This window comes from Delphinapterus leucas, chromosome 16 (genome assembly GCF_059928025.1).
Source record: "Delphinapterus leucas isolate spDelLeu-1000000601 "Yukka" chromosome 16, BTC_Dleu_Yukka2, whole genome shotgun sequence".
Lineage (NCBI taxonomy): Eukaryota > Metazoa > Chordata > Mammalia > Artiodactyla > Monodontidae > Delphinapterus > Delphinapterus leucas.
Window position 1 is genome coordinate 59689120 of NC_143144.1, and position 25385 is coordinate 59714504.

Sequence of the window (25385 nt, forward strand, 5' to 3'; positions counted from 1 at the left end):
CAATGCATTAGAGCAGACATGAATATAAAGATACACTAGTCATAGAAATAGTTTCTAGAAACTGAGAAACACGTCTGTATTCAGTATAGCCACACTATCGTGTACACGATTTGGAAAGTAGATAGATAGATAGATATAGAGAATTTAGAAAATCTATCCCCCAAACCTACCAATGTATATAAAATACAGTGAAACCATAGTCACTTAACCTAAAATTGAGGTTAACACAGACATGATGCTTATCAAATACAGCTACGGCAGGTGCACAGGAGAGGGCAGGCGTGTTTAGAATCACAGCTACATGCAATCTCTGTTCATTGTCTACATATACATTTGCACAGTTGTCCAGATCATGGATGTGAAAAGACTGAAAGAAAAAAATTGTTTATGCCCAAATAGTTAATAAACACAAAGAAATATTAATATAGAAATTTCCAGAAGAGGTAACATGGTTCAGCCTACAGACATTGGAGTCACAGACCCAAAGCCTGGCTCCAGTGCTATTAAGCACATGACCTTGGACAAGTTGCTTAGCCTCTCTGTTGTCTCCTTAGTAAAATAGAGAACACCCCTATCTGATAGAGTTGTAGTTAGGATTTGGATGAGAAAATGCATTTGTTATAACACCTGTCATAGAATGAATATGAAATAAATGATAGTTATTACTTTTACTATTTTTACATGCAACTCTTCTATTCAGACCCAGTTTCTCATAGATTCTACCATCTGTTCTTGTTACGACTGACTTATTCTACCCAGTGGTTAGCAACATGGGTTCTGGAGTCAGGCTCCTAGGTTTAAATCCTAGCTCTAATACTTAACAGCTGTGTGACCTTAGGCAAGTTACTCAACTTCTCTGAACCTCAGCTTCCACTTCTGTAGAACAGGGATAATAGTCTTCATAAGAAGTTGTGAAAAATAAATAATCCATGTAAAGTACTTTGCAGAGTGCCTTGGCACATAGTGAACATATATTAGTTCACTATGTCCCTTAAGATTGTTATTATTATTAATAGTAATAACATTGATTTGCTATTCAACAAATACTTTTTAAGTACTTATATTATGCCAGGCCCTGTTGCCAGGTGCAGGAAATACAATGGTGAGAAAAATAACCATGACATGTGCACTTGCAGAGCTCAGAGTCCAGGGGAGGACTCACTGTGAATTGAGTAAGCAAGAAAACAGGTTTCAGCTCTGTGCTGGACCGTAAGTGGAAGAGGGGAACAGAGAGAAATAGATTGGAAAACCAGGGCGGAGCCAGATTGGGAAAGATTCTGAAGGCCAGGCTGAGGAATTTTGAATTTATCCTGTAGGTAATAGGAAGCAGTTGTAGGCTTTAGCCACATCGCATTCTTTCAGGAACAGACACAGAGAGACGGATGGATTGTTTTTGAATACTGGAGCAAGAAGGTGGGAGGTGGGAGGGGCCAGAGGCAGGGAGGCCAGGCAGCCGCTAGCAGGCCCCAGCCTGGCTGCTGCTGAGGACCCCTTCCCTCCAGGCTCCCTTCTGCTTGCAGAGGGAGATGTACCTGTGGAGGGAAGGGGAGAATGGACAGGGAGGACTTGTCCCAGCAATGAGTCTATAGCAGTACCACTTTCCCCATCATATTAGGCAGTCTTCTAGCCTCTGAACCATGGGGTGGACAGCTGGTAGACCCCAGCTCTAGCCCAGAAGCCCTGACAGATGAGGGCAGGGCTGGTGGCGAGAGGAGCTAGTCTGGTCACGCTCTGGGCTTGGCATGCACCACAGACTGGTTTCCAAATGGTTAGTTAAACACATTGCCCCTTAATTTTTAAACCTATGCATATCTTGAATTTAAATCAATCCATATGCTTACCATTCATCATATAAACCGTCGCTATTGCCCCCTTGGGCCAGCCCCATGGCCCATCTAGCCTGGTAAATTGTATCTGGCCTGGGCTCCCAGGGACACGTGGTAGAAGGATTATCATCCTCAGTGCCAGTCTTAGAAGGCTACACTGATGCAGAAAGTATTCCTGGTATCTAAGGAACCCACTGGAAATCTGTCAGCCTGGAAGGTACCAAAAACTATCTTGAAATTATTTTTATTTGTGGCTTATAGTTTAGTTTCCACAGAGGAACTGAGAGCCTCTTGAATTTTGGTAACTGTGTCAGATAGAGTTAGGGTTAGCAGACGGGGGTTGTGGGTTGATAGAATATGAGGAAGGAACCTTCTGTAACTCACTAAGACATTCTCCCAACCCTCTCAAGGATGGTTTTCTTACCCCCTGGCTTAAGCTAGTTTTCTCAAATATTAGAGAGTTTAAGAGTAATCTGTAGTTTGCTTAACTACAGATTCCTGGGCCCCACTAAAAATTCTAATGCAGAAGGTCTGAAGGGGGCTCCAGGGCTTTGCATGTTAGCATGCACCCCAGGGGATTCTAATGCAAGTGGCTCAAGGACAGTAGTTTTTTTTTTTTTTTTTTAACATCTTTATTGGGGTATAATTGCTTTACAATGGTGTGTTAGTTTCTGCTTTATAACAACATGAATCAGTTATACATATGTTCCCATATCTCTTCCCTCTTGCGTCTCCCTCCCTCCCACCCTCCCTGTCCCACCCCAAGGACAGTAGTTTGAGGACACCTTTCTGTAAACTTTTAGGTAGGACTGTCATCTCTTAGAGCTCAGTTATGACCTCTGAGAAGCAACAAAAGAGACAGAAACTCTTGACATGTTTGGGGGGAACCCTGGTAACCTCGGAACCTGTGTATTCCAGTTATATCCTGCTACCGCCAGAATGGAAGGTCCTGCCCATAGCCTCCCCTCATCGGCAGCCATTCTCACGCACAGAACCCTGCCTGCCATATGGTCAGTTGTCCAAACTGAAACCCATGAGTGGGCATGGGCAAACAACTCTAAACTCTGCACAAAACGTAGAGCCGGGGCCTAGGAAAACAGAGTGCATGTGAATCACTTCCGGGCTGCCAGGGGGGAAGGCTGGGTGGCTGCTGCTTCCTTTCGGTTCCTGTGAGGAGGAGGTGGTAAATTACTGTTCTTTAGTCCTTGGGATGTACAGAGGGGAGATTTCAGTTCCTTAGAGTTCTCAGGAGTAGGGAGAGGTAGGAACCATTTTGGAAAGAAGGAAAATTTTCCTGAATAATCTATGAGATCTCACTTGAGGTTCTGCCATGAAAAGTCTCCAGCTGTTTTTGTAGCTCTGATTTGCCTCAGGGCAGAGCCAGGGACACGTGCCTGACTAGGCAGCTCTCAAAGGCCTGAGTTAAAGCAATTACCTGCATTCTTGTGTAAAATATCCTTTGCTGAGGCAAATATCATTTTGTCCTCTTGAATGATCCAGCCTATAATACTCAGGCAGCCGGAAGTCACTGGCAGAGGCCCCTCCCACCATCATCTTGTTTAATGGGCAGTGGGGCCAACTAGTCTGAAACATTCTCCACCTTGGAGTTCCTTTGATTTACTCAATCAAGAAAGACTTTTCTGGACTTCCCCGGTGGCGCAGTGGTTAAGAATCCGCCTGCCAATGCAGGGGACGCGGGTTTGAGCCCTGGCGGGGGAAGATCCCACATGCCTCGGAGCAACTAAGCCTGTGCACCACGACTACTGAAGGCCGTGTCCCTAGAACCCGTGCCAACGCAATGCGAAGCCCAAGCACCGCAGTGAAGAGTAGCCCCCCGCTCTCCTCAACTAGAGAAAGCCCTTGTGCAGCAATGAAGACCCAATGCAGCCAAAAGTAAATAAATTAAAAAAAAAAACTTTCCCCATACCAGAGATTAAGTATTTTCTGCAAAGACTCTGGAAGTAGGCAATTTAAACTGATTCATACATGTATACAACACATGTATGTTAATACTTGACTTCTTGCCCCAAAGACTCTTTGAGCAAACCAGTGATACGACTGGGCCTGAGGCCAGCCTGCTAGGAAGTAATTCCAAAGTGGAGAAGGCAGTCTGTTCTAGGCAGCTGGACAGGATTTCATGGGGACATGCTTGGAGATCCCATGTGGATATCGTGCTGTCAGCAGCTGGTTCCAGCAGGTGGTATACTCCCATTTTATAGAAAGGAATGCTGAAGCTCAGGGAGCCCCTTATCCTTTGTTTCTCAGAACACAATAGAGCAAGAGAATAGAACCATAGAATACTGGAGTTTGGATTCTGGGCTTTTGGGTATCTCTCTCCTGGAGGCAGTGTGGTTTCCTGGTTAAGGGTATGGGCCCTAGGATTAGTCTGCCTGAATGCAAACCCCAGATTGTCCGTTTCTTAAATGGGTGACTTTAGGCAATTTATCATATGTTTTATCTGCAAAATGTGTCGTTGGGAGGATTAAATGAACTATTTGTTTGAAGCGCTTAGGACATTGCCTAGCTCATAGTAAGTACTCAGTAGACAATAGTTTTTTATTACTGGAGCCTCCGCTAAGGAAGCACTGCTTCTAGAAATCCTGACCAGCCTAGGCCTGGAAATGCTGCCACCTGACTCCCTGCAAGGTGAGCTGTCTGAGGTCACCTCAATGCCCATAGGACCTCTTCTTGTCTCCACCTCAGGGGGAGTTTTTGCACACCATTTATTATCATATAATATAGTGCAATATAATATCATACATAACATAACATAATATGATGGGTAGGTTAACCTGGAAACCCTGAGGCGGACGGTGGATGGATGGATAGATGAATAGATACATTTGTACTAAGTATACATACATTATATCATTCTATTGATTTGTAAAAAGTTCCCGGTCTGCCTGGCTGTAATGAGATTTTTGAACTTTGCGTGGCGATCAATGAGAGGAATATTATTGGCCTGGAGAATTGATATACCTGCTCTCAGTGGCTTGTTCTGCTCCCAGGCTGCCCCGGCCCCCCAGGTGTACGATTCCAGCAGACACTTAACCTTTTTTACAGTGTCATCAGGCTAAAACGAATCTAATAGTGACACAGGACTTGTGCTCAGCACTCTGCCACTATTGCTTTCCTGTCACAAATAATTTATAGCCTTCTATTTCCATCCCCGAGCCTGCACCCCAGCCCTGCCTCCCACTTTCCCCCAGCTCCCAGGAATCAATAAGCTCACACAGCCACAGTGGGACTTCAGGGTGCAAAGAGACAGACAGACAGACAAAGGGAAGGGAGACAGAGAGAGGGGCAGAGACAGACAAGAAGGGGAGAGAGAGAATGAAACACAGAGGAAGGATGAGAGGAGGAGGAAGGAGAGGAGCGGGGGAGGAAGGGGGGGAAAACCGGAAGAGGAGTGAAGACTCACCCCAGCGCTTTCTTAGAATTGAGAGTGCCTCAGTTTCTTCATGAGTTTAACAGATTGTTAATAGGAGACTCATTACATGCTTTCATGCTGACTCACAGAGCTGATGAGACTGTTTTGATCTCCAGCATGGTGGGGAGTGGAGACCTCTGGGGAATTTAACCAAAGAGGGAGTGACTTCACCTGCCTTGTCATCCTTTACTCTAAAGCTCTGCCACAGCCCCCTGGCATCTCTTAGGTCCTGAGGGAGCTGCTGCTCATACTGTCTATGGATCCTTCCCAGTGCCCCCAGGCAGAGGTCCCCAGTCTGTCTTCCCGAGAGTCTCTGATGCATCTCTTTTGGGGTCAGGTTATGACACCTGCTGCTGCTGTCTCCTGTCTTCTCAGTGCTCTTCCCAGGGTCCCTGAAGCAGCTGCATTGACCAGGCTGGGGCATATTGGCCTGAGAGGCCTCCTTATCTACACCTGGCTCAGCCCCTCCGTAGAATGCAGCCAGTCCTGGGGATCACCCATAGGGATAATAATACTAGGAGTTATTATTATAGCTAGCATTTATGGAGCCAAGCATCATACTAATCATTTTACATGAATTATCCTATTTAATTCTCACAACAGTCCTACAAAAAAAGAAAAATTGGTCATGAAGAACCTAGGGGCAAGATGGGAATAAAGACACAGACCTACTAGAGAATGGACTCGAGGATAGGGGGAGGGGGAAGGGTAAACTGGGACAAAGTGAGAGAGTGGCATGGACATATATGCACTACCAAATGTAAAATAGATAGCTAGTGGGAAGCAGCTGCATAGCACAGGGAGATCAGCTCTGTGCTTTGTGACCACCTACAGGGGTGGGATGGGGGGAGTGGGAGGGAGGGAGCCGCAAGAGGGAAGAGATATGGGGATATATGTATATGTATAACTGATTCACTTTGTTATAAAGCAGAAACTAACACACCATTGTAAAGCAATTATACTCCAATAAAGATGTTTAAAAAAAAAGCATCAGAGCTGGGACTCAGACTCAGGCAGATTGAGCCCAGAGCCCATCCCCATCTTGCCTTTGCTCTTCTCATACTCCTGTGAGTGTGAGGTTCTAAGTGCCTGCAAGGCAAAGCCTAGGAGGTTCTCTGGAAAGGTGGAGGTGGGGGGAGAAAGAGCGTCCCTGTCAAGGAAAGCACGCTGGAAGGAGAAGTGGGGAGCAGGCACCCTCGCAGGGCAGTCTTTCTGTGGAAATGGGAAATGGCACCTCCAACCCCCGGTAAATGGGCCCAGGGCTCCTGACTGTAGCCCCGCAAGGATGCATGTGCGGGAACTTGACTCTCCAGGCCAAACCTGTGGGGGGCCGTGGTGGCCACAGATGTGTCTGGCTGTCTTTTGCGGCCAAGAATGAAAAAGAATTAGAGAAAGAGGAGGAGGAACAGGGGGCAATAGGACCAGGCAGTCACACAAAGCAACCTCTTTATCCTTTTAACCCTTAGTGATATTCCTATTAGTCAGTGGGTTTGTGTATGGGACGCAGGAGGGCAATGGGTGACCGTAACGTTTCCACGATCCTGGTTCTTAAACTCCCTGAGATCACCGTTGGGGACTGGTGAGTGTCCACCTCCTGGGGGGCATGGACGGACACCAAGAGCATTAGTAACTCACAGCAGGCACCCTGCCCAGCTCCTCTCCCATGCACCACCAAGCCGCTGTCAGGAGTAGTGATTTTCCGTCACTTGCTGCCTCAGCTAAAACTGCACCAGCGCCCCAGGGGTCAGAGGCTGTGGGTAACAAAGACGGCAGCTCCACAAGGCCGTCCAGTTGTCTGTCTCACCCAGCCTCAGTCTGGGGGTTCCCTCAGTCCAGAGCCCAGAGTCCACCAGCCCTCAAGTCAGAGCCACCCACAGGCCCACTGAGATCCCAGAAGCCTTTTGCTGCAATGAATTAGGAGCAGCTGCTCTGAGCTGCTCAGCCTCCTTCTAGACTTTTCGCGTAGACCAGTCTACACTGCCCTTAGCGACTGTCAGGTCTTTCCCATTGTGATCATGCTCCAGACCCAGAAGCTTTGGGCCACCTCACCACGTGCCATCTCTTGCTGCCTCGTCCCCGTGGCCGCCATTCCGTTCTCCCCTTGTTCTGCCTTGTCTGGCAATCACCCACTTTCTCTCAGGCAACTCCAGCCTCTCCCTCTTCACCAGTTCTTTCTCCTCAGCCTACAGACTTATCCAGGTCCTTCCTCCCCTAAACAGCCTTCCCTCCACTTAGCTGCCACTTCCATCCTCAGCTTCCACACTTTTCTCTCCTTTTCTACACATTTCTGAAGCAACAGTCTACATTCACTGCCTCCCTCTCCTGCTGTCCGCTCCCTAACCTCTTTTTGTCTGGCTCCTGCCTCAGTTGCTTTGTTGAGGCCGCTCTCCCAAGATCACTAGTGGTCACCAAAATTCCCAAATCTGTGCCTCTTCTTATTCCCAGTTCCCTTCAATCTTTATGTCACCATGGATGCTGTGGATTACGTTCTCCTTCTGGAAATGTTCTTCTCTGTTCACTTAGCTAAAACTGCCTGATCCTGGTTCTGCCATTTCCTGTGTGACCAACTCTGACCCTTGTGTAAGGTCAGGTTCTTTTCCTCAGCCTCTGATAGTAGATGTTCTCCAGGGTCTGCTCTTTAGTCCTCTCATCCCAACCAACACTTCCTTCCTTGATAATCTCCTAAATCCATATCTACTCTGCCGGCTGGTGCACGGCCATCCACCTGGACACTCACCTACCTCCTCAAATGCTCACGTCAAGGACCAACCAGTCATCTCCCTGCATCCCTCTTCCTGACAGTGGGACAAACCACCAGCCTTCCAGTTACACAGAACTGGGGTTTTAGAGCCATGGTTGACTCCATTTAGTTGCCAAATCCACCTTACAACTTCTTCCTTCTCTCTTTTTTTTTTTTTTTTCTTTTGGCCACGACGCGAGGCTTGTTGGACGTTAGTTCCCTGAGCAGGGATCGATCAAACCTGGGCCCTTGGCAGTGAAAGCATGGAGTCCTACCCACTGGACTGTCAGGGAATTCCCTTTTTTTTTTCTTCCTTCTCTTTTCTGAGGCCAGCTACCTATGTCCTTGTGCCTGTCTGTTGCTTTACCTGCATCAGTTTGCACATGTCTCCTTTAGTTTAAAAATCACTCATGGCTTGAGATTCTGTAAACCTGGTTCCTATATACTGGGGGAAGTCTGACAAAGTAACAAAAAGCACACATTTTAAATACTGAATTCCAACTCTGTCCTAGCTGGCAATGTGATCTTGAGTAAGCTCTTTTTTTTTTTCTTTTTTTAGTTGTGGCCAGTGGGGGCTACTCCTTGTTGTGGTGCCCGGGCCTCTCATTGCAGTGGCTTCTTCTGTTGTGGAGCACAGGCTTTAGGTGCGCAGGCTTCAGTAGTTGTGGCACGCAGGCTCAGTAGTTGTGGCACATGGGCCTAGTTGCTCCACGGCATGTGGGATCTTCCCGGACCAGGGCTTGAACCCGTGTCCCCTGCATTGGCAGGCAGACTCTCAACCACTGCGCCACCAGGGAAGCCCTTGAGTAAGCTCTTTAACCTCTGTCAGCTTTGGTTTTCAATCTGCAAAACAAGGATAATAGTAATGCTTTGTAGGTTGTTGTGAGAATTAACAGCAGTATATATATATATACAGTAATATAAATTGCATATAATGTTGGCATATAATAGATGCTTGATAAGTGGAAAATCGCTAGTATCATCATTACTTCCAAGTTTTCAGCCTTATTTCCTCTTACTCCCTTACATCCCTCCACCGTTCCTGGCCTAGGCATTAGCCCCTAACCCAGCGTGACCACTCGGCTTCTGTGCTTTTCTTCTACCCTCCTCCAGCGTCTACTTCTAATGCCCTCTTCTCCACTTCTTTGTTCATCTTAGAATCATATTGGGTTTTTTTTTTACTGGGGAAAGAGACCTTAGAGGTTCTGTCTAACCTCTTTACTTTATAGCTGAAGAAACTGAGGCCCAGAAAAGGAGAACAATGAGGCCAAGGCTATGTGGCCACTTAGTGGAAGACTCGGGGCCTCAGCCACGAAGCCCAGTGACTTTTCCACTATCCTCTGTGCCTCTGGCTCCTATACATGTGTGTGTATGTATATTCAGCCTTACTCTGCTTTGAGCATCTACATCAAGTTCCACATCCTCAGTGACTTCTTTCCCATTTCCCCCACCTGCAAGGGGGGTGACTTCTCCCCCACATCCTCCTGGCACTTACTGCCTGGCCCCCTCTGGGTTACTTAGCTTTCTCGGGGTGTGTCCCCTCCCTGCCCAACTTCATTCCCGGCCCTGGGAGGCAGTGAGTGTTCCAGTCCACGCATGGCTTGTGACTCACCTGGCTGGTTGTCTCACACTCCTCTCTGCAGGGAGAGCAGCGCCTCCAGAAAAGTGGCTTCCAAGGGCACTTGACTGACCAGTGGGTGGAGGAGAGTGTTCCTTGGTCCTGGCCCTGGGCTTGGTCTTTTGTGTCGCTGAGTCCCGCGTCCTTGGATCACTAACAATCCCCAGCCCTGGGACGTTTGATCTGGATTCCCCCCACTCCACCCCAACGGAGTGCGTAGGGAAGGTACTAGGCTTTTCACCTAGTCTGGTAAAGAAGGTGTGATCCAAGTAAGGCCTCTGAGAAGGAGGCCAGCGGGCCAGTGAGCTCGGCAGGGACAGGGCTTTGACAGGTTTGAGAGCCCTAAGCGGGCTCAAGGAGCTGCTCAGGGCCTGACACCTGGCAGAGGGACCAGTACTGTGTTGGAATCCTGGAGATGAAAGGATTACCTGCGACCCAGCCCTTTCCCTGGCTACTTCTCTTTAGCTGAGGAAATGGGGAAATCTCACCCCTTCCCTCGGCTCTGGAGGACTGTGATACAGTCCCAATAGGAAAGCCAGCTCCAAAATGATCTCCAGACTCCTCTTGGGAGGAGATGTGTGTGGTTGAGGAGGGAAGGATGGACAGCAAGTCACCAGGGCAGCCCCCACTCGCAGAAACGGGAAGGATGCTGTGCTCCACTCGCTCTGCTGCCCGATCCTTGCTACCAAACATCAAGGTGCAATTCACGAATCACACAGCAGGACAGAATACAGACTGTCTCTGCCCAGGGCTGTACTAGGCTGGATCACAGAGCCAACAGGAGGGCAAGCTCCTGCCTTGCAGCAGTCAGAGAGGGCAGGGGTGCAGGGAGCAGATGGGTGAGGAGGGAGCTGAGCTCAGGGGAGCGCCTCTGCAGGACTGGGCTGCAGGTGACCAGGGCAGGAGAGGGCATGTGATGTGTGATGCTGTTGTCATGCTGTTGCAGGATCATCCGGACCAAAGTTCAGCAGCCTTTCCACCCAACGCCGGATGGAGCCGGGACCGGAGTGACTGCCCCTGGCCACACCATCGGTAAGAGGGCTCAGGGAAGGGGGGAAGCTGATCCTCCTGAGAGCTGGGAAAAGCAGCTCTGCCCGTGGGAAATGCCCACCTGTCTGAGGTCCAAGGGCTGTGCTCTCCCTGGGCTCCTAGAGGCTCGGGATCTTCCTGGGAGACTAGCTCGCGAGGACTGCTCTCTGCCTCCTGTGAGCATCTCCTCAGAGCTGCCTTGTCTTATCAGTCTGTGTGTCTGTCTCCCTCCCTCTCTTCCCTCTAACTTTCCTTCTCTTTCCCATGCTCCTTCTTCTCCATCTTTTGTTCCCTGTCCCTCTGTCATATCTACTTGCTTACTCCATTTTTTGTTTTTTTAATTTTTAAGATTCTCCTCTTCTCTTCTCCCCTCCTCTGCCTTCTTCTCTCCTCTTCCTTCCTCTCCTCTCTGTCCATATGGCCCTGGACCTGTTCCTCTGTCTCTCTCCCTCCCTCCTCACGGCTTCTCTCCTCTTTAACAGTGTCTCTTGATCTGTTTGTCTCTCTCATCCGCTCAGTAACTGTCTGCCCCTCTCCAACCTCCTCGTTTATTGACCCTCGCTCACAGCGTCACAGAGACATGACCCAGGTCCACCAGAACACCTGCTAACAGCTCCCACCCCCCCCCCCACTATCTTCCCTTTGGCCCAAGGGCGCTTGGTGCTGCTGAAGCCATAGATAAGGTCCGGGGCTTTAGGGGCTGGGATGTGGTTAAACTTCTCCTGCTGCCCCTCTTGGCAGCTGTCCCCTCTCTCTTGACCAGCAGGAAGTAGAAAGCGCTGGTCCCAGCCCCCCTGGAGTTGGCAGGAGTGCTGTTTACTCGGCCTGTGTTACAGCATGTGCTGGGAGGGAGGGTTGGGCCAGGCTGTACCTGAGCTGATCACCGCAGAGTGAAAGTGTTCACTAGTCTGTGCTCTGAAGGAGAAATTAGGAGCTTCTCAAGTGATTTCAAGACCAGGAGCAACTGGGGGAGAGGAGCTCCACACTCCCGGGGAATATCAGGACCATTCTTGTGTCTCTAAGAGACTCAGATAGACCTTAGAAAGCCACACTCTAAATCAGGACTGGGAAAGACTCCGCCCAGGAGACTAGAAACAATGGCCTGGGGTTTGTTTAGAAGGATTTGTCCGGCCGGGGATCAGATAGGATGAGCTGTGCACAGAGGCATCCTAGGAGCTGTGCTCTCTGCACGACCGCTGAGTCGCTTTCTAGGTTGAGTCAGCTTTTGCTGTTGGCTGAACCCACATACTCAGGGAGTGGGTTCAATCTATAGTGAGTGAAATCTCTAGGTCTGCAGAGAAGGCCTGGGGTTGACTGGTCCCCACTCAATCCAGGGTGGACAGCAGTGAATAGCCTAAATTGTATGTAGCAATGTGTTCCCACTTAAACCTCAGAGGAAGGAGGGGACTATGGGCTCCCCATCCCTCCTCATTTCCTCTGCTTCTCTCTGCCCCCAGCCTTGGGGCTTTGGCCTGCGATCACAACTGCTATCCTGATGGCATTTCCTCCTTACTCTCGTCCAGTTCCCAGTACGGCCTCCCCTCCTGTTTCCAGCACCTCCAATGATCCAGTGGGATCCTACTCCATCAATGGGATCCTGGGGATCCCTCGCTCCAATGGCGAGAAGAGGAAACGTGATGAAGGTAGGGAGGAGGGAAGAGGCTTGGCTTCCCCTGTGCATGCTTTTGTCCTTGGACTCAGAGCTCCGGTTTCGGCCTAGCCTCGCAGCTGCTCTGCTGTGAGATCAGTTTTAGTAGCAAAGCCTGGGTCCCCCCACTACCCTGCTGGCTCCTGGAGAGAGGGAGGCAGGCTGCTGGTGGGGCCATCAGTTTCACCATCTGCTCAGCAGCCCCGACTGCCTCACCTTCCGCTGGGATTCATCCCGAACATCCCGGTGGGATGCCAGGAGGGAAAGCATGAGCCATGGACTATGGGAAGGTTTTGGAGGTTGGGGGACAGCTGGTCTCTGACCTGGGGATGAAAAGCCAACCTGACTTGTCCTCCTCTGATCTCAACCCATCAGGAGATGGGGGAGTGTTGTCATGCACAGCTGACCCTTGTGTCCTTTCTCTGTAACACGTGGACCCTGTGCCCATTCAGACCACTTGGGGAGCTGGGCATGGGCCCTCTCTGCTCTTCTCTATGGGAGGAGACACCCCCCAGGCTCCTCTCCGGCCCTTCCCCTCATTCCCTGTAATTCCTCGGGTGCAGCTAGCTGTTAGGCAGGGAGTTAAAGGGTGAGGAGGAGCAGGGAAAGGAATTCAGAGGAGAGAGTGGTGGAGATGAACTTGGAAGAAGGTGTTCTTCAAATATTATGACATTAAGGGTCCCTTGGTGACCATCTGGTTCTCTCTTTTTTTTGCGGTATGCGGGCTTCTCACTGTTGTGGCCTCTCCCGTTGTGGAGTACAGGCTCCGGACGCGCAGGCTCAGCGGCCGTGGCTCACGGGCCCAGCTGCTCCGCAGCATGTGGGATCCTCCCGGACCGGGGCACGAACCCGTGTCCCCTGCATCGGCAGGCGGACTCTCAACCACTGCGCCACCAGGGAAGCCCCATCTGGTTCTCTTTTGATGCCTGAGGCCAGGGTGCAGGGCTGGCAGGCCCAGACAAAGGGAGACACCAGTGTCTGGAGCCTGCTTCCTGCCCTGATCTTATGGTCCCTGCTGGGGAGACAGTAACTTCCTGGTCTAGGAAGGGCATATGATTTTAAGGGTATCTCCCATGAAATAGACAGAACCCTCTGAATATGAACATAGGGGGGTGACCAAATATCCCATTAGTCCAGACAGTCCCAATTTATGCCTTTGTCTCTGCGTCTTGGCCAGTCAGCGTCTCCTTTTTCTCTCAAAAATGTCCTGTTTGGACAGTAAATCATGTGGTCATCCCAAGCGCAGACAAGCCCTTGATTGGGGCAGCTCTAGAGGGTAAGGAACAGAGAAAAGAGACAAAGCTGAGATTTCCTAGACCCAGGCTGAGGGAAAAGAGAGTGTGAGAGCCCCGGCCTCCAGCAGAAAGCACAGCACGTAGGAGAGGCCTGGGCCTGGCAAGACAGGGATGACCTGGGGCTGGCCTCCTTCCAGAAGCCCTAATGGCCTCGTTTCACAGGAAAACAGCTTGTCTGGCTCTATTTCTCCTTCTTCCAAAACATCCAAACCCATTTGGCTGCCACGGCCTTTGCCACTCACTAAATTTCATTGTGGTTGTTTTGGCGGCAGCCACTGATGGGCAGGGGGGGTGGCTGCATGAAAGGGCCTAAGCCTCAGTTCTCTCTGGGGGTTTCCCACACTCAGGGCTTCGCCAAGCTCCCTGGCACTCTGAGTGATCTGGAAGATTCTGCCTCAGAACCTGAGGATTTCTCCTTTAACCACCAGCACCTGTGAGATGACCAGGATCTCCCCCCTTTGTCCTCTCCCCTATTGGTCTGCGGTTGGGGCCAAGCATGTCCTCTGCTTCCTGGGCTCCTATGGGCCGTGAAAGAAGCTGGGGTTAGAGAGTCACTGGCCTGAGGCTGCGGCCGCTGCAGGTCGGGCCCGGCTGGCCCAGAACAGAGTGCTCTCCTCTCTGAGCAATTGATCACATTCATTGTTTCAAGTCAATTCAATTCAGTCACCCTTTCCTGGACATCAGTCGCAAGAAAGGCTTGGTGCTGTAGGATCCCAGAGCAGAGCAAGCTATGATTCTTGTTCTTAAGGAGCTTACAGTCTAGTGGGGCATGTAAAACGCGTGAGTCCAGAGAGCAGAAAGGTCCATCAGAGATCTAGATATCTGTGTTGTGATGGAGGTCTGGGCTGCAGGCCATGGGAACTCAAAGTGGGGAGGCAGTGAACCTCCAGGAAAGGCTGCTCTTCGAGGAGGGGCCTGAGGGATGGACAAGGGGCACAGTTCAAAGACAATGGTAGTTGAAATTCTATCAGACAGACTGAGCCTTGTGACCAGAAGACACTGTGCTGAAAACACAGGGGTGCTTTGGCTGGGATGAAAGGGCCTGAGGGGAAGTCGTGGCAGTAAGGCTGAGCGGAGGGGTTAGGGTCACAGGAGAGCAGGCCAAGACGGGACCCTATACGGAGTTTGGACTTTTTCCTGCAGACATGAGAAGCCACTGCAAGTGTCTGGGCAGGAAGGGACAAGAGCAGGGCTGGGCTGGGGAAGACCCTCCTCCAGGAGGGTGGTGGTGACGGCAGTGGGGAGACATCTCAGGAAGCAGTTGAATTCTGGGTGAGGGATAATGGCAGCCTCTAAGTTTACTCTTGCTGCTTAAATACTTACCCACAGGCCTAGCCAGTTGGCAAGAAGGATCAGAGACCCTGCTTCTTTTTTGGGGGAGAGGGTTCTTTTGCCTTGACACACCTCTTCTGACCAACCCCAGGCCAGATGGAGCTGTCCTTCCCCAAGTGGAGGCCAGAGCCTATTAGGGAGGCCAGTATTCCCTGACCACCCCCCTACCCCAAACGCACACCACCACACACACACTTGATCCATCAGACCCAGGTGGAAAGAGGGGGGAAAGGAGAGGCTAGAGCAAAGGCAGACCTTTCACAGCCTATTCCCCCCTTCCCCCATTCTGGGTGCCTCCAAGCAGCCAGGCCCAGTTTGCATTAGGGAGCAGCTCAGATGATTAAGAATAGGGGAGATAATTATGTGTCAAGATGATGTAGCCCAACTCTGCAGTCAGGCCAAGGTAGCACTGCAGCTGGCAGGCCGGTCGCAGGAGGCAGCCTCGGGCATGGGCTGCACAGACACCCAGGTGTATCCTTCAGCCACTGGGCCAGCACCACAGGCAAAAGAGAGAGCTGACTCGGACGATGAGGGATGCTGGGATGGGAATGGGGATACATGTCAAGGGACTAGACCTCGAGGGAGTGGAGGGGCAGGTCTGTTTCCAGGTGGACCCTGTACCCCTGCCAGGCTGGCTCGATTTTGGCCCCACCCACTGGGGCATCTCCCTAGAAGTGTCATAGCCCAGGGGTGAGCTGTGAGCCTCTCTGTCCTCAAGGAAGCCACTCCCGCTCCTGCCTGTGGGTACGGTTCGGCCTATTCTTCAGCACTAACAATGTAACGGTGGTGGGCATTAGCGAGGACAGTCACTGCAGCGTGCTCTGGCATTATTGGAGACAGTCTCAGCAGTAGTTATTGGTGTTCGCAGTGATAATACCCAGAGCATTATTGGCATTGGTACTCAGAATATGGACAGCGTTATTAGTATCTGCAGCAATCAGATCTGTGGGGACATTAGTGAAGGGCCGATCCGCTGTGACTCTGGGGAAAAAGGAAACTGACAGTGACTGTGAGCCTGCTTGAGATGCCCTCTCATGCTTTGGCCTTTGGAAGAATGGAAAAATCCCCAGACTTGCCTTTAAGAAATATGCTAGTCAAGAAGATTTGACCTCCCCTCCCCACAAGAGTCCAGGAGGTCCCAGAATGAGACAGGTAGACAGACCAGGGATAGATGAGGAAGTTATGTCACAAAGCACCCGGCAGACAGGCTGTCCATCCATCTGAGAAGGTAGATCCCCGTTCAGTACCCTGCTAAAATCTTTCCCTCTTCTTGGCTACAATTATGGGTGGGTATATTAGGGTCCTTTGAAGGAACACTGCTTCCCCGAATGTTGCATGCCCTGGCGTATGTGGCTGCAGGATAGGGACCCTTGTATTCTTTTTAGGCTGAAAGACCTAAGTCCTTTACCTTCACCCAGTTGCTTTTGGCTGTGGCCTAAAGCATTGCCGTCCATCAGTGTTGTTGAAGGCCAGAGCAATTACATAACTTGTCCAAAAATCTGAATGAAGTCATATGTGTGAGTCTTTTGATCTGTGTGAGGGGAGGTGTGTTGGTATCATCCTTTGATGTGTGGGATTGCAGGGGGCCGCGATTCTGCCTTCCATTAATTAGGTGCACAATGAATTGTGCAGTCGAGTGGTGCCAGGCCGGTGCAGTTGTACGTTTGCAGGCAGGGCAGACTGCACGGCTGCAAACAGCCGAGACCTGTCACTGCCTTTAATAGCTCCCTTCTGCTTTGGATGAAGCCGTAACTTCAAGAAGTGGTTTATTTCCTTAGTTAGTTTCTCCCCAAAAGTCCCCCAGTGTGTTGCTCAGATTTGACTTGGAGCAAATGAAGGGATTAGGCTGTGGGAAGGAGCAGCACCTGCTCTGTCTAGGAGCCTGGGCTTCAGGCAAGAGAAGGCTGCAAAGACCCCCACGCAGAAGAAGGATTCGGGGTGGAGGCCAGCAGGCAGTCCCGGGAGCGCAGCAGGGATGGGCAGTGTGGCTCAGTGGGGAAGGGGTCAGGAGGGAGGGAGACGCAGCTGGGTTTGAGTCCTAGTGCCTTGGGCAAGTCACTTAACCTTCATCAGCTCAGTCTTCTCCTCTGTGAAACGGAGACAGTGACGGTACTTACTTCACAGGGATGTGGGGAGCACTACACGAGATCATGGAGATGGAGTTGAGCCAACTCCATCTTGGAAGATGGCTCGCTGTGTGCCTGGGGAGGAAGGCATAATTGGCAGGTTTATGTTTCAAGGGGAAATGAAGTTGTGTCAGAAAGAAACTTTTTTGGGTACAGCCTCTCTCATCTTGGTACAGCTCCTTTTAAGTAAGGCAGCCTAGGGAAGCTGATGCTGGGATAAACCGACCTAGAGGGGACCAGGGCAGTGGGGGAAAGATATGAGCCTCCCCTGTGTGACTGGGAGGACCTCTGTCCATCTTTGCTTGCTCATCTGCTCTGCGGTTATCCACTTGGGCCGGATGTCATCTCTTATTAGCCTCCACAGGCATTTTAGATGTGGGTAAATAAATATGGGACCCCTTCTTCTCTAACATGGAGGCATCCCTCCCTCTATCCATTGCTGTGTATTTCTGCTCCCACATACAAATTTATTTATTTACCTTGGGAAATGTATGTTTGTTTTGTGGCCACATGTGCTTTTTTATATGAGTTATGCAAATGTGGGTATTGTGTGTTCTCTACCTTTCTGAAATCGTTGGGTGAAAGGGGATGCAGAACTGCGTTGGGAAGGCATGCAGTTTTCTGGGTAGTGTATGCACTCAAAGAGATGTTCAAAGGTGAGCAGGTGCATGTCCACGTCCCTGTCAGCAGCTCCAGGGAGCTGGGAGAGCTCTAAGCCAGGCCTGGGTGTGCTAAGGCTGCATGGTCTTGAGGCATAGGTTCGCGTGTGGAATTTTGCCCAAAGGGCCCTGTACGCATCACCCTGCATTCTGTTGGCAAAAGGATGGGCTGTTCTGATCCTGCCTCCATGGGTGGACTGGCCCCCAAGGCAAGGGAGACTGAGACTGGGAACCTGGTCTCCCAACCTCAGGGTTTTCCCCCCCCCGCACCCGGTCTTCAACCTGCCTGTCTTTCGCGATCTCTCAGTGTCTGTCTCTTATTTGCTCTAGTCGAGGTATACACTGATCCTGCCCACATTAGAGGAGGTGGAGGTTTGCATCTGGTCTGGACTTTAAGAGGTATGGGGGCCAGAGGGAACATGGTGCGGGGACCAGGGGAAAGAGCCGGGGGTGGCCATTAGAGAGTCTTCAGAGAGTGGGTTCCTAAGGGCCAGAGTGCAGAATAGGAGGAGGTGGCCCAGGATTCCACTGGGAAACCAAGAGGCTAACAGAGTCTCAGGGCCTGGCTCACTTCCGCCTTGGGCTACTGCTGGGTTTGGGGGCTGAGGCCCCGTGGCCTGGAGGGTCAGGCCCTCAGTGGATGGGGGACACTTTTTCCAGCCCTTGGAAAAACAAAGAGCAGATCGGGTTGTAAAACAAAAGCAAAGGAGACCTGGAAACACCTGACAGCCCTAATTCATCACGGCCCAAGTTTTTTCCTGTGTTCCCATTATATTTGTTTGTAAAAGTGGAAATCAATTTTGAAGGTAATTTTCTGGAAAGAATGGAAGGGAGGTGGGAGGGCCGGATAAGGCAGAGATGGTAAAAGGAAAAATTTAGGCCAGGCACAGCCCAGGGGCAGCTCTTGGCAAGGTGAAAGAAAATTGCATATTCAATCTCCATCCATGAATCTCCCTCACTGCTGCCCGCCTCCTGCTTGAAAACAATGAAGGCTTTTTCCCAACGCTGGGCAGGGCCTCGGTATCAGCCTCACTTTAACTTCAGGGTCATTAATTCCCTGATTATTGAAGGAGAAGAGAGGGTTGCAGCATCAATTCCAAAGGCACCCCCCCCCATGTGATCAGGCCCTGGTTGGGGTGGGTTGGGGGGCAGCCAGGGTGAGGTGAGGTGTTGCTTCAGAAGAGCAGAGGGGTGGGAGGGAGGAAGTGGGGAGCCAACTGGACTGGGGGGAAGGAAGCCAGGAGGAGGGGAGAAGAAGGCAGTCATTACTGCATACCTCTGTTGTGTTGTTATTGCAAATTAAAAGTAGCATGTTCCACTCCGCAGCTATCTTTGGAGAGGGAGGGGCACCGAGGGAGGTGGGGGATCTTATCATTGCTTCTTCAGCAGACCAGCCGTGGTGTCACCGTGTGAGGTGACATTTGAATTTACAATTCCGCTGAGAAAAGCCATTAATTCACAAATTAACATTTCTCCCTCTCCCTCTCTCTTTAACACTCTCTCCCTCTCTCACATGGATGTGCAAGCAATTGAAAAGACAAAGGAAATAGCCTTAAGGAAGAGACTTTACTGCTAGTCTGTCTGTGCTGAGATTGCTCCCCCTGCTTCCAGATAGATAAACCAATTACCTGAGCAGCTCTGCTCCTGGCCGCCCGAGATCACCTCCTTTTGTAGGCTGCCTCCGTGGCTGGATTACACTCGGTGTATCTCATTAATGTAAACCAGGCATGCCCTGGTCACCGGGCTCTCTTCCCTGCTCTCTTTCTGGAGGGGCAGCGGGAGGAGTGCTGGTGTCAGAAAAGGCAGGCAAGGAGGACCCTGGGAAAGAGGAGAGGCCGCCGCTGGCCAGCTGCCAGGCGCTGGGACTCTGGGTGCTCAAGGCTCGGACCTTCGGTCCTGGAGGAGGCTGCTGGGGGGAATCTGCAGGTGAGCGCTCCTTGGCAGGTTTGCATGGGTGGACATTTAGAGGCAGAGGCAGCAGCCGGAGCCTGACTCTCTGGGGCCCACAGCGCCTGTTCTCTGTGGCCTTTTGGTCCAGGGGCTGGGGCCTGGCAGAAGCAGAGAGGGATCTGAGCGCTCCCTGCATGGGAAATGCTTAGGGAAGTTTCGCTGAGTCCACATCATTTTAGTGGGACAGGATGCAGCCTGAAGGAGCTGGAAGGGTTGCAGAGGAGGGCCCAGAGGCAAGGTGAGGTTGCACTATGTTGGGTAAACAAAAGGAGGTTGTACTGATTCCTTAACCTAAACCCAGCACTTGGGAGCAGTTATGTCTGTTTGCCACTCAGTCCCTACACACACACTCCCAGCCATCCAACTCCTTTCTTAGAGAAGACCCATCCAGGAGCGTGGACCCGGGGTGCTGTGCTCTCAGACCTCTGGAGTGAGCTTGCATCATGGGCAGGATGTCGCAGAGCCACTTTTGCTTTTACTCTCCTCCAGGCCCCGGCCAGGCACTGCATGAGGACAGTATATTGGCAGAGGGAAGCCAAGTGGAGTTTGAGTTTCTGTAAGGAAAGTACCTCTGCGGGTTATTGCTAGAATTATATTATTTCACAAACATTACATACTACCAAGCACAGGTCACAGACTCTGAACCTAAGGAGGCAGGTTCTATGAAAGTCCAGAAACAAAATCTGCATGGAGGTAGTCATCTGTCTAGACAAGCACCCAACTTTAACTGTATTAACAAAGCTCAACCTATGTTCATTTTCCAACAAATATTCAAACCCTGGCTACTGTCCACTCCAGCCCAAGAGCAAACTAAGTTTTAAAGGTCAGCATTTGCTAAGACACACAAACCCCCAAATCCACTGCTGAACACACATTCATTGTTATGAGTATATCTTCCTAGTAACATGGGAAATTAGACCGTTCATACCTGAGGGGGGAATTTTTCTATCTTAGTTGGATCGCATATTTTAGCCTAACTCTCAGGGTAATGTTGGCTACGAGCCTGTTGAACACCAACCATGTCATTATACAGAGTTAGGTTTAAAGGTTTTATTGAGACCTTTGCCTTGCGCCCTGTGCACACTCGGACTTACTTTTTTCTGTAGAGAGATAGCAGGGTTTAGCCATGGCTGTGTGTAGCTGACATAGGTGTGTGAATTTGTACCTAAATCCCTGCGTTTATATCAGAGACGGCAGCCACGTCATTAACCACCTTAGTTTCCCAGCCAGTTCATGCTGTTGTGGGTAAAGAGTTATATTTGGTTGTCTGAGGAAGGATGTTGAGATTTAGCACAAAAGAGTATATTTTTTTCGTAAAGTGCCAAAAAGTCAGAATGGATGGATTGACCCCGCTCCCCAGGAGAGGAGGTACAGACTTGCAGTGGAGGGGCTGTGTGTGACCCTCCACCACTGGAAATTGGGGTGGGAATAGCAATAACTTTCTCAGCAGAGGCCTCGGGTCCTCCCCACTCCCGCATCTGTGCGCTCCTGTGCACGTGTATGCACACCCACTGTGTCAGAACACATCTTCAACCCCTTGTCTTCCACTTGGCAACTACCTTCCAGCCCTGCAGGTAGGTGTCGTGCTCCTTCCCCCACAGGCAAGGGCAACAAGAGAGAAATCCTGGCAGGGGCCTGGAGGACCCCTCAGAAAAAGGGTCGGGGAGAAGGTAAGCTGGGGAGACCCAGGAGTGCCACCTGCCAGAGGAATGGGTCCCAGCAGCCTCCCGACCATTGCTGGCTGCACAAGAGGGGCCCCAGAGCCCAGGGAAGGGCCCCTCCCTTGCTTGCCTTCCCCAGGGCCCCGGTGGCCGGCAGGGGGGACCCTCCCATTCTCCCCCGTGGGGGTGGAAGGGCCAGGAGGGTTGGGGGAGGGCTGGGAGACGGATCACGAGCCGAGTAGTTGCAGCACAGCCAGTAATTCAAACCATCCTGACCCTTCGGTGAACTCAAACCTGCTGACCTTGACAGCACCAGACAAGGGAGGCCTCACAGACCTCAACCTGCATGGAGGCCTCGCCTTCTCTCCCTCCCTTCCTTGGAGCCCGTATCCCAGCCTCCAGGTGGCTCCTCATTTGGTCATCGGAGCGAAATGTCAGCATCCCTCCCTCCCTGAGGTGCCCGCCGGCCTGCCTCAAAGCACCCTTTGTGCTCATCTCCGCTGGAGACAAGCGTGTGGACATCTCACGGGGGTCTTTCCAGGGCTGGGCTGAGGCTTCCTCCTTCAGACAGAGCTTTTACACCTTGCCCACCCGTCCTCCTCCTGCCCAGGCTTCATCTTTTTCAAGAGCTATAGTGTGTGTGTGTGTGTGTGTGTGTGTGTGTGTGTGTGTGTGTGTGGTGTCCGGGTGCACACAAGGGCAGGGATAAAATGTGATCGAGACAGAGCAGACAAGGGGAGGGAAGAAAAGCAGGAGGAGAGCAGCCCCAGGAACCTGCATTAAAGTAAATGCAGTTTATGAAGTTTATGCTCTCCTCCTGGGGAGAGCTGGAGTCCATCCAACAGTCTCTTGGAGCCTGCCAGACAGCTCCCGAAACAGAAAGTGCAGGCAGGAGTGCGAGCAAGCCGGTGGCAGAGGGAGAGATGCACGGACACACACACACACACACACACACACACACACACACAGAATCTCTCTGTCTCTCTGTCTCTCTGTCTCTGTCACTGGCTCACACAGATCTCCCGAGGCCCCAGCAGACTCTGCAAAGCCTGGGGTGGAGGGATGCAGATGAATGTTCGGTAGAAGGGACCCTGGGAGCCTCCCTTCCCTCTTACCTCCCCACCCGCATCTCCATCTCCTTTGCAGTGTGGACCACTGGGGCAACCAGCTTGTGGAAGCTGCTCTGGGAAAAGGGCGGTGCAGGTGGTCTTGAGGTCTAGGAAGGAAAAGGGACCAGAATGTGGTCTCCCAAGAACCTGCCTTTTTTCTGATGCTGGGGATCCATTTTTGTCTGGCACCTTGGTCTAGACCAATCAGGTACCCCACAGCTACTGAAGACAGTCCTTCAGAAGAAATTTAAGGAGTCTCTTAAGGAAAAACAATCAGAGACAGTATTTTTTCTGGGAATTCAGAGGAACTAAATAGTTGACCAGGTTAGGATATGGGAGCTCTCAGACGGACTTATAAGCAAGGCGGAGTAACTGCCTTTCTAGACTCTTCCACATGTGCCTCAGCACTTGGGTTCATGTGTGTGTTCACTAATAATATGTAAGTGGGCCAGAATCCTTGACTTCAGACAAAAGGAGAGTGTGAAGAAAGATGACTGGAAAGGGAAATACATAGCAAAGCCTTCTCTCTGCCCAGGCCAAGGTGGCAACATCCATCTCCTGCCCCGGTGCTTCCATGAAACGCCTGAGCTGGGGACGGGCAGTGGGGAGAAGCCTACCTCCCACCTTTTCCTGAGAACTCCGTGTCCCTATTCAGGTTCTTCCAGGAGCTGGGACAGAGCAGGAAAACAGAGGTAGAGTCATCTGAAGGCAGAGAGTCAAGCAGGAGAGGGTACAAGGGAAGGGGAAGGATGGCTGGAAATTGATTGTGGAGGATGCTCTGGGAAGCCAGGAGACACAAGGCATGGAGGGAGGCAGAAACTGCCCAGGGATGGCTTTTGCCTTTTCTCTCCTCTTTCCTCTCTTCCTCCCTCCTTCCTTCCCTCCCTCCCCCTCCTCATCCCTCCCCTTTTCCCTCCACACATCTTTATTGGTTCCAGTAATAGCGTTGATTTGCATGTCAGGCAAAGCTTTGCTACACACACAAAAAGAAAACCCCAGCCGTGGCGGTGTGGCAGTGTCAGCTCTCGCTGTTGTTCGACAGTGTAAAATTAAATTAATAAAGCCCCCAACACAGGAAAACATAACAGGAAATTAATGGCCTTTACTGTCGCTCTGATGCAGTCATTTGCAACCCTGCTTTCCGCACCAAAGACTTCATAAATGCAAGCAGTTTCTCTAAACAAGCATACTTAGAGCGGCCTGGTATGTAATTTTTCGCCTTGCTTGTGTCCTTTGAGCTAACAAAGGCCCCTTCCCTTCTGGCTCCAGAGAGGTTTCTAACTCGTTCTGGCCCCAGCTGGAGCCCGGCCCCAGGCAGAAGGCCGCAGCCCCTCCTGAGAGCCCAGACAGGGCTGAAGGAGGACTCAGGTCCCCCTCAGACAGACCCTCAGCCAGCCCTCCTTCCCCACCAGCGGCCAGTGCGCCCAGAGCCCCAGCCTCTGCCTGCAGGCCAGCAGGAAGGCTCAGCGTATGCTCTCAGCCAGGAAGGTTGATCACCCTGGGGAATTCACCCAAACCCACCCAATGCTCACCCCTCCCCTTCCTCTGTGCAGCGGTCCTCTCTCCCCACTACCTGTTTGCTCCCCTTCCGCCATCTGTCCCTGCTCGCCGCCCTTCTACTTCTTCACGTAGGGGTCACAGCCACCATGCTGTCAGCATGTTGGCAGTAGGTGCCCATGACCCACTTTTCTACAGGTAACTGGGGGCTAACTTATTCAAAACGGGTATAGTGGCAGTGTGGATATAATTTTCTGGGGTTCTAGGTCTGCCCCATATATCCCTCTTCTCCCCTGGTTGGTTAGAAAATATGAGGGCCCTAAATGATCATTCAGGCCATCTCTCTGTCCTTGGGCTGATTTCCCATAAAACATTTCAGAGAGCTGAGAGTCTGGTTTTGCTTCAGTGTGTAAACAGGTGGGATATTGAGAAAACTTACACTGACCTCTCTGGGGATCTTTGTGGGCCCAAGTTCCCACTGTGTTAGGATGTGTAAGAGGAGCAAATAACCAGGTTGTGGATCTCATGGAACTTACAGTCTATGAAGAGGTAAGGCTATCCCAAACCAGACAATAAGCTGTTAATTGAACGCTGAACCATGTGGCTGAGTGTTCAGTAGGAATCCAGGGAAGTGGCTAGAAGAGCAGGCAGGAGATGGGACTTGAAGCTGGAACTGGCTGAGATTTGGACAGGCTGTCTCCAGGGCTATCTCGCCTATGGAGGGAGGCCAGTGGCTGGGCTAAGACTGGTGACAAGAGAGTCAGATTCTTAAAGGTCATCTGGTTTTATCTGCCACTCACATGGAACTCTCCCCTCTAGCAGTTCTGTTTGACAGGTCACAGCCCCTGCCTGTACATAGGACATAGATGGACAGTTGTCATTGTTAGCAGCACTGCCTTTATACTGAGTCAGCGTGGTATTGAGGGAAGAGGATGGGACTTGGAATCCCGATGTCTGGATTGGGCTCCATCTCCTCTCCTTGCTTGCCTTGGGACCTTTGACAGATCTCTCCGAATCTGTTTCCTCATCTTTAAAATAAGATAACAACATTTGCCACATAGAGTGGTGGTAAAGATCTCCACGCAACAGTCCCTCTTTTCTCCCTCCCTCCCTCCCTTCCATTCATTCCACCTGATTTACTGAGCACCTAACACCAGGCTGAGCCCTGAGTGGATTTCAGTTTCTCACATGGTGTGGTCCCTATGCTTGTGGAAGGCCCTTCACCATCCTGGTTACCCATCTCTGAATTCATTCTTGACAGTTAAAGTCCTTCTTAAATGAACACTAAACTCTAGAGACAGTCTAGCCAAAGCCAAGTACAGTAGAACGCCTGCCATTCTCCACCTGGAGATTCTACATCCATAATGTAGCTTAAGATTACATTCGATTTTTTAGCAGCCGTGTCAGACTCAAACTCATATTGAGTTTGTGGTCAACTAAAACCTTGAGATCTTTTTCACATCAA

General features: G+C 51.0%; 1 protein-coding gene across 6 annotated transcripts in view; it reads left to right on the forward strand.

The window, feature by feature from the left end:
* Window positions 1–25385, forward strand: part of PAX2 (paired box 2) — a 79246-nt gene that overhangs the window by 21380 nt on the left and 32481 nt on the right. For 4 of the 6 annotated variants that reach the window (XM_030759307.2, XM_022569044.3, XM_022569047.2 and 1 more), the window contains exons 4-5: window positions 10561–10646; window positions 12167–12286. In XM_030759307.2, coding sequence (XP_030615167.2) covers window positions 10561–10646; window positions 12167–12286 — 206 coding nt within the window. Of the gene's footprint in view, window positions 1–10560; window positions 10647–12166; window positions 12287–18033; window positions 18103–25385 lie in introns of all 6 variants that reach the window. The other 2 variants (XM_022569041.3, XM_022569042.2) reach the window with 1 other exon arrangement.